General features: G+C 48.5%; 1 protein-coding gene across 1 annotated transcript in view; it reads left to right on the top strand.

The window, feature by feature from the left end:
• The window catches only part of Itsn1 (intersectin 1), a 176310-nt gene extending 169938 nt beyond the window's left edge, over positions 1–6372 (top strand). Inside the window, exons 35-40 of the mRNA XM_032900414.1 lie at positions 397–609; positions 1745–1866; positions 2913–2995; positions 3261–3344; positions 3772–3945; positions 5599–6372. Of these exons, the coding sequence (XP_032756305.1) occupies positions 397–609; positions 1745–1866; positions 2913–2995; positions 3261–3344; positions 3772–3945; positions 5599–5747 (825 nt within the window). The 3' untranslated portion in view covers positions 5748–6372. The remainder of the gene's footprint in view (positions 1–396; positions 610–1744; positions 1867–2912; positions 2996–3260; positions 3345–3771; positions 3946–5598) is intronic.
• Positions 6373–12885: the final 6513 nt, after the last annotated feature.

Genomic DNA, 12885 nt, shown 5'->3' with positions numbered 1-12885 from the left:
CAGTGTTGTGCCCCACATAAACAGATAGGTAAGAGGGGCGCTAGTGGGTCCCTTTCTTCCTAATGGCCCTCTTCTTTTATACTTTAAACGTCCTAGCCTTTAACGGTTGAGCCATCATCTCTCCAGCCCCCCACTTCTCAATAAATGAAGGGAAGAGACACATTCACCACACCCTGAGATTAGAGCGAAGCCCCAGAAGAGAGGTTTGAGAATTTACCCAGAACCCCAGAAGGGGAGGCTTTCTTGCCTCCAGAAGCTGCTGCCGGGAATCGTTTAGAGCCATTCTTGGTTTGTATGTGGGATTCCGTCCTGCGAGGGTCCAGCCTTTGACTCTGATGGGTTCCAACAGAGAAACAAACACATCTCTCCTTCTTCCTGTCTGGTTGTCTTTTCTAGCAACTGGTGTTCAATTCGGTGACCAACTGCTTGGGACCACGCAAGTTTCTGCACAGCGGGAAGCTCTACAAGGCCAAGAGCAACAAAGAGCTGTATGGCTTCCTCTTCAATGACTTCCTCCTGCTGACCCAAATCACAAAGCCCTTAGGCTCTTCCAGCACCGACAAAGTCTTCAGCCCCAAATCTAACCTGCAGTATAAAATGTACAAAACGGTAAGGTTGATGTAGGTCGTGGAAAGAGAGGTCTCCAAAAGAAGTCTATTTCAGAAGGGTTTGGGGCTACTTGTGGAGATAGTAAAGGGGAGGAGCTAAGATAGGAAAGGGGGAGGGGCTAGAGTCGGGTAAGGGGAGGAGCTAAGATAGAGTAAACGGAACAGGCAGAGTAGTGGGCTGTCCGTGTCCCACCTTGGTTCCCAATAACACACAATCCTATTGGGGAACCCCCAAGTCTCACATGACAAAAACATGTGTTACTCAACACATCATCACCAGTCGAAGCACCCACCGCTCCTTCAACTCTGCCTCAGATGGCCCTAAAACATCTATGCCCTTCCCTTCCGCCACCATTGTATGGGAGGTTTGTTTGTTTGTTTTGAAGAATGCTAAATCCCATACGTGCAGGATTGTGTTTGTGTGTTGCTGTGCCATGGGAAATTTTAATTTCTAATTTGATCTATGCGTGGCGGGGGAGGGGTGTCTTTCCTCGGGGGTTCTCGTAGGAGCAGCGGCTCACTTTATTTTGGGAGATAGTGGCTGATTATGTGGACTGCTGTCAGAGCCTTTTATGAAAGTCCTGGAGACACCCTCTTAGGTGTGAAGACCGTTCGCTGCTTAGGATGTAATGCGGGGAAACAGAACAGTTATTTCTTACTTGTAAGGATTATATCTGTAAAATGAATATGGCTTGATGTAAAAGTCAGTATGAACGGGGCTGGAGAGGTGGCTCAGAGGTTAGGAGCGCTTGCTGCTCTTACAAAGGATCTAGGTTCAGTTCCCAAAACTCACAAGGCTGTCCACAGCCATCTGTAACTCCAGTCCCAGATGGCTTGACCCCCTCCTCTGGCCTCTGTGTGCCATGCACGCACTGCACAGACACAAGCAAGCCAAGCACCCTACACATTTAAAAATAGCACCTATGCTCTGGTATAGTCGTGTGTGCTGAGCTACAACCGCACACCCTTCATCTAGATCGCACACACGTGTACATGCTCAATGCACATGTACATGCACACGTACATGACATTCATGGGCAGGCATACACACATAAATGCTCACCTCACGCACACACAGAGCCCCTGCCTTGTTTTGTTTTTTTTTTTTTTAACACCTTTGTATTATGACTCTGCAGCCCATTTTCTTAAATGAGGTTCTAGTAAAATTGCCCACGGACCCTTCTGGAGATGAACCTATCTTTCACATTTCGCACATCGACCGAGTCTACACGCTCCGAGCAGAAAGTATAAATGAGAGGTAAGCCCCACCCTCCCCAGGACTGGGTGGCACTTGTCAACGTGTCCCAGCATTCCCCACCGCAGGGTTATCACCTCTGTGTGGAAGAAAGTAGTATATATACTATTTTTATTTTTTTAGAACTTCTCAAAAGTTAGACATCTGGCATGAGTTTCCCAAAATAAAAATGGACTGAAATCAGCTTTGCTGGAGAATATTCTTTTTTCTTTCTTTCTTTTTTCTTTTCTTTTTCTTTTTTTGAATTATTCAGCAGCCTTTGAGGTCTTGAGAGCTGCTTAGATTGGCCTGCGTTTCCCAGGCGGTAGACTCCAATAGGAAGGTGATTTGGGACTAATCCAGCCCCCAGCCCGCAGGACGGCATTCTGGGTCTTTGGGTTGCTGGCATTTTGCTTCAGTTTTATTTTAGACTCTTCTGGAGCCAAGTGAAACAGATCGCTTTCTGGAGGGTGGGCTTGACAGAAGGCCAACAGCATTCCCGAGAACATTCCTGCCAGGCGGGAAGATTGGCTAAAGTTACCCTGGGAAAACCGGCTCGGCAAAGCGCTGCCTGCCACGAGCTCCTCCAAGTGTGGAGTGGTTCTTCCCTTGGGTGATTTCAGAAAAAAAAAAAAAAAAAAAAAGACCCTTCTGTCTTCCTGGGTTCTCCAAGTTTGTGATGCTTTACAGTGGGTGAGGGAGGACAGGGAGCTACATGCTTGTCCCCCTCCAGCCTGGCATTTAGCAGTTTCTTCACGGACATGGGAATGTGAACTATGTCCATTACTTACGGGCAGGGCTGTTACTCGGGTAATGAGTGCCTGCCTCAAATGTGCAGAATTCTGGGTTCAATTCCTAGCACCACATAAACTGGTTATAGAAGTGTGGGCCTGTGATCCCAGCACTCCAAGGGTGGTGGGAAGGATAGAAATTCAAGGTCATCCTCAATTAGTGAGTTTATCACCAGTCTACACTAAACTATTTGGGACTCTGTCTCAAAAAACCAACTAACAAGCACACAAAACAAAACTGCATTCTGTTTGGCAACATTCTGTCTCTTCCGGTCCAAGGACTGCCTGGGTGCAGAAAATCAAGGCCGCATCTGAGCTCTACATAGAGACGGAGAAAAAGAAGCGAGAGAAGGCGTATCTGGGTAATGTGCCACGGGGCCCAAGACACTGGGGCGGGAGGGCCACGGAGTCCATCCTAGTGTCCCAGCGCCAGAAATGGGGCTAGGCGCGAGGCAGGTTGCAGAGTAATGGATGAAGGGCGGAATCCAAGGGCAAGAGCCTCACAGGAGGGGTTTTGCTTTCAAGAGTAGGCAGATGCTTTGCACAGATTGTAAGCGTGCTGGGAAGAGAAGGGCATCAAAGTGAATGTGAAAGGAAGCCTTTTTGTGTTGTTTTCTTGTGTTTTAGTCCGTTCCCAGAGAGCGACCGGTATTGGAAGATTGATGGTGAACGTGGTAGAAGGCATTGAGCTGAAGCCCTGTCGGTCACATGGTAAGGGCCCGTGAATTCTATTCAAACAGTCTAGGATATTCGGGTTCTCTGCCCTCCCCCTACTCTTTACCAATTTGACATCATTTGTACAATTTCTTATGTAAATTTCCTGCTGGCATTGGTTTTTCTAGCACTTGTCAAGATATATGTATATTATACATACATACATATATACATATAATGTGTATAATTATATATATGTATATATATAATTTCCGTAACACGTGTGTGATATGCAGTGCACAATGACGTATGTGCACAGATCGAAGGGGTCTGAAATTGAACCCTGCTGATGCATTTGTTCCTCTTCTGAATGTGCTACCAAACTATGGGAGGGTCCACCTGATCTCCCACTTGTGAATCGCGAAGGTGTAGGGGGATCGAAATGAAACGTGTCCCACCTGGCAGGGGCTTTTGTTCACTCCAGGAAAGAGCAACCCGTACTGTGAGGTGACCATGGGCTCTCAGTGCCACATCACCAAGACAATCCAGGACACGCTGAACCCTAAGTGGAATTCTAACTGCCAGTTCTTCATCAGAGACCTGGAACAGGAGGTTCTCTGCATCACTGTGTTTGAGAGGGACCAATTCTCACCAGACGGTGAGTGCGATATGGCCCTCTGGGCATCCTCAGCCCCGCCCTCTCTGCCCTCGGGCACCCTCAGCCCCGCCCTCTTTGACCTCCGGGTGTCCTCAGCCCCGCCCTCTCTGCCCTCGGGGCATCCATGGTTTGGTCCCCGCAGTGCATGCTTCCCCACCTGAGAACCTGAGCCTGGCAGTGGTTTCATCTATGTTAAGTCAAAGAGAAATATATACATTTTGCTGGTGTGTGTGTGTGTGTGTGTGTGTGTGTGTGGTGTCTCAATAACACCACTAAGGAATTTTCTACCTTGATTTTTTTTTTTTTTTTTTTGGTTCTTTTTTTTTTCGGAGCTGGGGACCGAACCCAGGGCCTTGCGCTCCCTACGCAAGCACTCTACCGCTGAGCTAAATCCCCAGCCCTCTACCTTGATTTTTAAGGTAGACTCTCTCCGTGGCCTGGAGCTCACTGATTGGTTACACTTGCTGTCTATCCTGTCTTCCCCCTCCTCAGTGTTGGGCTTACAAGTCTGAGCCACTTGGCTTTTTTTTTTTTTTTTTTTTTTTTTTAAGATAGGACTTCATATAGCCCAGGCTGGCCTGGAGCCAGTTTATACAGTGCTGGGAATTCATTTCAGGCTTCAGTATAGTAGGCAAGCACTCTACCAACTGAGTTACTCTCTTGGCCTAGCTTTAAAAAAAGGCCTGCAGGAGTTTCTGTGCACCATATGTATATAGGAGCCTGTGAGGACCAGAAGAAAGTGTCGGACCCCCTGGAATCAGAGTTACAAGTGGTTGTAAGACACCATGTGGATGCTGGGAACGGAATTCAGGTCCTCTGGAGGAGAAGCGTGTGTTCCTGACTGCTGAGCCATCGCTTCAGTCCCACCTCTGGGTTTCGTTTTAAACGTAGATCCTGGGGATCAAATTTATGTCTGTGAGCCTGGAAGGCACATGTTTTTTCTGACTGAAAGTTCTCCTTGACTCTATTGATATATTTCAAAATATACAGTGAATATATTCTATTTGTGGGGTACCACGTGGTATCAATAAGTGTATATAATGTGCAACAATCCACCAGGAGAGCTGGCACACCCATCACACACACACACACAACACACACACATACCCATTACACATATACGCACACACACATACCCATCACATACACACAACACACACATACCCACCACACACACACACATCACACACACATCCATCTCACACACACACGCACACACACACACACACACACCCATCACACACACACATACCCATCTCACACATACACATACCTATCTCACACACACATACCCATCTCACACACACACATACCCATCTCTCACACACACACACACCCATCACATACACACACACCTATCACACACACATACCCATCTCACACACACACACACACGCACAACACACACATAGCAGAAACACACATTTGTTGGGAATATTAGAAAGTCTTGGGGGTTTTGTTGCTGTCATTGTTTTGTCTTGTTTTAGCATGGCAATGTCCCTGACAGCTCCATGGGGAAGTACACTGGGAATGTTGTGCTGGTCTTAGCATCAGCTGGAATGTGCCGGTTTATAGGAGAGTCTCGGTGTAACAAGCAGGCGTCTTAGAGACAGGACCTCTTTCTGAGCTGCCCTTTGCTTTGTCCCCTTTCAGATTTTTTGGGTCGGACAGAGATCCGAGTGGCCGACATCAAGAAAGACCAGGGCTCCAAGGGGCCAGTTACAAAGTGTCTCCTGCTGCATGAGGTGCCCACGGGAGAGATTGTGGTCCGCCTTGACCTGCAGTTGTTTGATGAGCCGTAGCAGCCCTGGGATGATCATAGATGACTTCCTTCTCAAGGCCCCGTGCGGGCACGCTGTCTGGTGGTCGGCCACGGAGCAACAGGGACGGCAAAGACGAAGCCCCTCGAGGCTGTGAGGAGTTGTTCTCGACAATCCTGACCTTTGAACCATGTCTCATTTTGTGAATCCAAATTCTCTTTCCCCTTGTCCTTCCCATGGTCTTGTCATGGCTTCTAGAGTCTCTGAAATCCAGGACCTTCAACGAGGTTCCATTGGGAGCTTGGATCCTTGCCTGGACTGGAGGTGTGGGTCTGGTTTCTATAAAATAGATTTATAAACGCAGTGACTGTATTTTGGAGAACTGTGTAGGTCTCCTGTTTCTCACCTCTACCAGCCCTTTGTAGACTACTTGGCCTATAATCCACACGTGGTGTGTTTAGTCCAATTATGACAGAATCATTGCTCTGAAGCCCAGTTCTCACTGAGAAACGGGGCCCTAGATTGAATGCTGGGCACGATGGCCCTGGAGCAGGCACTGACTTACTTACCTCTGCAGGGCTGTTGCTAGAAGCCTCTCGAATGTGTCGTTAGAGCTGTACCTTTCGTTCCCTTCTAGACTTGATTAATGTTGATCAGTGAAAACACACTGGTATACCATGGGGTGACTCTGTTCTGATTCTGGGTGTGCTTGGAAGATGTTTCAAAAGGTCATTATCTGTGAGGTTCTGTCAGGTCCCACTTCGGGTCATTGAGAAGGCTTGACAACCTTGGGGGTCCTGGTTGCCAGCTATTGTCAGAGCATCTTGGGCTTGGAGACCCTGGGATGTTTCATGAGAAGTTCTGTCTGGTGACCAGTCCTGCCTGAGCCCATTCTGTGCTTGAAAGACTGTTGTGAAAAATGTCAACACCAGTCTTTAATGGTCACCCTCCACCCCAACCCCTTGCCGCACCAGGAAGTCTTACCTTAGACGGATGAAGTTTGAAAAAGAAATAGGAGGTGTGGAGAGACGCTAAGAAAATGCGTCACTGGGTTGGGGGAAAGACCTTGGGAACACGTGAACCCCTCACGGGGTGGGAAGATGGGAGACGGTCCTGGGCAACGCATGGGCCAGAGTCAGGAGAGTATGACCATAGGCCAAGCTTTCCGTCTGGGTTCTTCAGTTTTCTTCCCCTTAAATGCTAAGAGATAGGTTGGTTGTCTAGATAATAACTTGGTTTGCTAAGGAGACGTGCAGGCCGAGCTTTTTTCCCTTGTTTGCATCCTGTCTGTGGCCGTGACCCGGTCTTTGCATGTCTCTGGCTCCTGGACCTGCGTTAGGTGGTGTTCCTTTTTACGGTAGGTCCTCGGATTTGAACTAGGTAGGGTTCTAGAAGAAGTATTCTGTAAATGATAGTGTCTCGGTGGCAGAATAGCCACTCTGCTGAAATCTGAATGCTCCATGTGACTCCAGAAGGTCCCTCTCCATGTGTGTTTTGAGTGATTTCTCAAAAATGTGTACGGGGCAAAGGACAACAGTTTACATTTCATACTTCCGAGAAGAACTTCGTATTTATTTATGGAAGATAGTGTTGACTTTTGTATCAAGAACAACAAACACGCCTATTTTTTTTTTTTTTTGAAACAAGCCAATAAACTCTTCAGTTAGCAGCTTTCAACTGAACATGAGGTAGACTTTAACTTCAAGCGTGAACTGGATTGGCTTACTACTTTTCCAGCGGAAAACACTATCAAAACATCACACGTTTATGTTTCCGTTGTTGTTGAGAAACTGTTTTAAATGAAACCTATAAATAGACCTGTGACCCATGCTCCCCGCGGTTCTAGAAGCAGGGGCTTTGTTCGCTGTGTTGATGAGGGACTTGTTCCTGTGGTGTGAACCACAAGCATTGCGTGTGTAAATGGCTAGTGTAGGGTCACCGTTACGTCCCTTTCCCCTACCCCTTCCGTGTTGAACAGGAATATGATGTTGAACATCAGGGTTCTTGCAGGAAGGCTGAGGCATGCTTGGTGACCCCGTAGGTTCCAGGTTTCCTACTCATAGAATCCCACGATTGCAGCATGTAAATGCAGTCTGTGAATCTTTCCCCAGGTGACTCGACTGGACACCCTTGGGTTATCCTGGGGGTTGACAGATCTGGATTGATGCCCTTGCATCTACGACTATCATTTGTTGTGACCGATTGTACTTCCGGATGAGCTGGGCTGACCGTCAGACCCAGCTGTGACTCCTGGGTTCTGTTGATATGGAGTCCTGTTGTGATCCATGGGCGATACCCGGTCTCAAACCTTGAGTCTCTCCTCTGCGTCTATCTTTTTGACCAGCTAGGCTACACTTCCTACAAATGACATGTCCTTGTCAACAAGGAGTCAGAGTCTCAGCTGTCTGCTTTGTAAATGCTTGTCTAGGCTGTGCCGTCCGGCATCCTGACCCAGCCCTTCAGACACCCCTAAAGGCATCCCTCTTCTGTGGGCCACACTGCCACTCCCTCCCACACTCTGACCTCCTCTCACTCAGAAAGGGGTTTTCCTGACCCTCAGTCATCCCCGAGAATTACCCTGAGAGCTCTGAGGGCAGAAGCTCCTGCGTGGGCTTCCTTCATGCACCACTTGTCCCAAAGGGTCCATCCTGGTCTCTGGGCAGCGTCCATGTTTTGTTCCCCTAGCAGGTGGATGGATAGCTTAATGCTGGGTTCAGCTTTGTAATAATACATCTCTATTCTTGGATGGCAAGCACGAAACCTCTCTCCACAGAGAACATTTCTTCCTTATTTTCAGACAAGACCTGACTCCGTAGCCCAAGATGGCCTTGAACTTAGGATCCTTCTGTCTCTGCCTCTTATGTGCTGGAGTTTCAAGCGATTGCCCTTTTCCCAACTCCATTGCTTGCCTACCTCCCGAGGGACACTGTTCTGCAGGGATGCAGGGAATGAGGGTCACGGGGCCAAGGTCATGCTGTAAAGCAGGAGGAAAAAGGAAGAGAGAAAGAAGGAAGGGAGGCAGGGAGGGAGGACAGAGGCAGGCAGGCAGTCAACAGACTTTTAACTAACTGGTTCCTCGCAGGTTATGAAGGGCCGAGTGAGGGCCACTTGGGAGGCAGGGCTCACTCACTGCCATGCGCTCCTTGTGGGGGTTTAGGGGACCACATCTTCGGAGAAGAGACTCACAATCCCTGCCACCCACACATTCCAGGCATTCACATATATAGCCTCCCTGTCCCCCTTGTCATGGAGACTTAGACCTCTAGTGCAGGAGCCCCCCAGAGCCACCAAGTTCCCACAGACCTCGGGCATAGCATTCTATGTTGGATGACCTCTGTTAACGAACCTTGCCCTTTGACGGGCTATCAAGCAAATAATGAAGACTTCTCGTTAGGTTTGACTTGGAGTGTGTGACTGGCTGTTGGCACAGAGACTCCTCCTCTTCTCTGTTCCCTGATAACCTGGAAAGCAGTCAGGCTAGAGGAAGAGAAAGTTTAGAGATCATTTCCTCACAGGGCATTGCGTGAGGTCTCTGTTTGTAGGTCCGAAGGATCAACTGAGGTTTATAATGACTTCCTCTCTGTAAGGAGAAGATTCTGTCCTTGAGAAGCATGGAAAACGCAGCCTGTGAGAAAGATGACCGAGGCCCCAGGCTCTCTAACTTGGGAGCATTAAAACTCATATGTCGGGGTTGGGGATTTAGCTCAGTGGTAGAGCGCTTGCCTAGGAAGCGCAAGGCCCTGGGTTCGATCCCCAGCTCCGAAAAAAAAGAACCAAAAAAACAAAAAACAAACAAACAAAAAAAACTCATATGCCAGCACACTGGCAGGCTGCAGTCAGGGGCCAAGACATGGTGAGCCATGCTGACAGTGTGCTGTTCCTTCAAGGGGTCCCTACCCTATCCAGGCCACCTGTTGGGGGCTGGGGGGCAGAGAAGGGACCTCCTTTGTGGCTTTCAAACCAACTTGTAGATCTACTTTAAGTCATTTTAATAAAATAAAATTCATGTTCAATACCTGGGAAGATAGTCAGCAAAGTCCTTGCCCTGCTCACCTGAGGGCCTGAGTTTGATCCCAGCACCCACATGAAGAAGCCAGAGCAGTAATGTGTACCTGTAGTCCCAGGGCTGGGGACATGGAGACAGGGGTATCTTTGGGCTTGCTCCCTGGTGGTGTGGCACACTGAGTGTGGGTGTTGCCCTGCAGAATTGGCTGGTGAGTTCTAAAGACATCCTGCTTTGAAGGATCAGGAACAGGACACTCAGTGCTGACAAGGTCAGAACTTTTGAACTTACATATGTGTGGAGGGGGGCACACACACACAGACACAGACACACACACACACAGACACGGACACGGACACACACACACACACGCGCGTGCACACACACACACGGAAACATTAGTGTTCATCTCCACCAAACAACTAACTCATACACAGACCTAATTAGTTCCTTTTGTAAAAGGAGCCAGTAATTTATTTTTTGGCGTATAATTCTTCTAGAACTGTCCTATTTCAGGGTGAATTGCCCCTACGCTGTGTCAGGGCCTAGGCTATATTCTAATGGGATCTGTTCTGTTTTTCTGGAGCAGTCTAGAGTCTATTATCGCAGCGATGAGTATTATAGTGTTCAAAGTCCACCAAGGAGAGCTGCATTCAGAAGAGAGCTTATTCTGTCAGCCTTCAAATTTCCCAACATCCCTCTGGGATTTCTGGAGAGCTGGCCAGTGACCAAGGCTCCTTTTTCTGCTGTGGAAATTCCTCCTTTCTTCTTTTAGAGTCACCGTATACATATCGTTTGCGAGAGCTGCATCTGTGGTTTTCTGCCTCTCCGGCTATACTCTTTCGTCATTCTCGTCCTATCTCCTGTGCTCAGTGAAAACAGTGGGGACCTCAGTCAAACGGGAGTGTGGCAGAGCTGCCTTTCTGTTTGCAGTTTCCGCACTGTGGGGCTATTCCTACCTAGATGGTTCTATTAGCAGGGTCAAGGTGCTGGCGCCCCCTGCTGCATCCCAGTAGCATTGCTCCTGTATGACTCAAGGATCTTCCTAGTGGGAAAGGGGGTGGTGGTGGTGGGGTGGGCTGGCTAGGCCCGGGCTGTAGTGCTCCAGCACTCTCCCAGAGAAGTGGTGAGCGAAGGAAGGTCTCGAGAACCCACTGCTGGGCATCTACTGAGAAAGTGTTCCTGCCTGCTGGGGTTTGGGGCTGGGGCTGGGGCTGAGCAGAGACCCTTTGCGGTTTCCTTGCCTTTTCTGTGCCGACTTCAGAGGGGAACATTGCAATTCAGTTCTCCACAGAAAAGGACTGGATGCCTGAAGGAGGCCTCTGTCCCCACAAGACAGGATCGCCCTACTTGGTAGGACAGCAGATTTTCTACCCGAAGATTTCAATTTTGGACATTTTAAGCGGCAAATGGTGGTTTGGTGCAGCCGCTGGATGCATCATGGAGTGTCTGTGAGTGTGTCTGTGTGTACCAGGCATTGGGGAATGACTGTGTGTCCCACTGAAGGAGACAGGAAATGTGTTGTTCCACCCTTTCCCAAGTCGCATTCAAGAGCAGTTGGTAATGTGTGGGCCAAGTGCAAAAATAAAAATGGTGGCCTTCTTGTTCCAAATGGATTGGAGATTTCAGCAGTGGCAACAGAGAATTGAGCTGAGATTGGGTCCTGCTGCTTGGGGGTCTCCAACACCATGGAGCTGGCCTTGACTACACTGCAAATGGAGCAGGGCTTGTTATGTCTCTTCTTTGGAAAGGTCTCCCTGGCAAGCTGCACAGAGTTGAGATGGAAACATACCATCCATTCTGCTTCCTTCCCTCCCTCCCTCTTTCCCTCCCTCCCTCCCTCTCTCCCTCTCTCTCTCCCTCCCTCCCTCCCTCCCTCCCTCTTTCTTTTCTTTTCTTTTTTTCTTCTCTGCAGTGCTAAGGATTAAAGCCAGGGCCTCGTGCATTCTTAGAAAGTGATGCTGTTTTCCAAAACACTACTCTTTTATCCCTTAACAGTACGGTTTAGAACAATTAGGGCATGTAGAATTCCGCTCACAACCAAAAGTGCCCTGAATGGACGGGGAATTGTCAACTGAAGGTTGATGGTTTCTCAGGTCCTGGTCCAGGGTGTGTCTCTGGATATCAAGTGGCCTTTGAGTCTTCAAAGTTAAATTTTCTGCTTTGAAATAAAACCTTTCCCCTATTCAAGGGCTGGTCTCCCTGTTTCTGGTGTCACAGAGGAGATTCTAAACTACTTTAATGGAGAAAAGCCTAGAAGGGCTCAGTGTCCCTGCCCCTGACAATGACTGGCCGTTTGCTCCTTTAGATACTGCTTTCTGGAGAGGAGTGGTTGGAGCCAGCTGCCTGTCTGCTCTAGTGGCCAAGTGTCTGAGAGTTTGCTCCCACGAGGCAGGGCTCTCACATGCTAGATCCCCCATGTGTTAGCAAAGAAGAAAGACTCTGCTGTATGTGTAACCTCTATGTTCTGGAAGCCCAGTGCTCTGGGGAGGCCAGAAGTTATGGGGGGCTGCTCCTGGAAGCCATGTCCATGTTGCTTTGTTGTGCAGCCTGTGTTGTGCTGGATGCTCCAAGCCTTCAGGCTCTGTTTGCCTTTTGCAATGTAGACCCATGTGCACACATGCAGAGCAATAATCTTTCTTCTGTTTCCTGATTCCACTCCTGTAATCCCAGCCCTTCAGAGATGGAAGCAAGAGAATCAGGAGCTTAAGGACAGCCTGGGCTACATGAGACCCTCTTTCAAAACTAGGAACGCAGAAACTAAGAAGGGAAACCCACAGAAGGCTCGCCTGTCATGGCTTTAAATCGTCTTAAATGAAAGTAGACTGTTTCCCTAGAGGCGTCTGACCACTATTGTGCTAGCATCCATTTTAATGAATGAATATTTTGGGATACATTTTGTCAATCAACATTCTCAAAGCATTACTTGCTGAATATTGCTGTCAGAACATTCAAGAGATCGTAGTTGATGATGCTCAATGGTTAGATGTGCATTTAATTGAGCATTTGTTGTTAATGGCCCCAAATACCTTGGAGCTGAGAGGTCAACCTCAGATCTGGTCAACAGCAGCCCACGAGCTGAAGCCTGAGTCCTCTTTGCCCCTCTGTATGGCTCGGTGCATACGGGGTGCGGGCTATCATTGGCCTGTGTTGTACCGTCTTAGCTATTCCGCTCTG

This window comes from Rattus rattus, chromosome 4 (assembly GCF_011064425.1).
Source record: "Rattus rattus isolate New Zealand chromosome 4, Rrattus_CSIRO_v1, whole genome shotgun sequence".
Classification (NCBI taxonomy): Eukaryota; Metazoa; Chordata; class Mammalia; order Rodentia; family Muridae; genus Rattus; species Rattus rattus.
The sequence above is the reverse complement of the archived record's forward strand: the minus strand, read 5'-3'. Positions and strand labels throughout refer to the sequence as shown.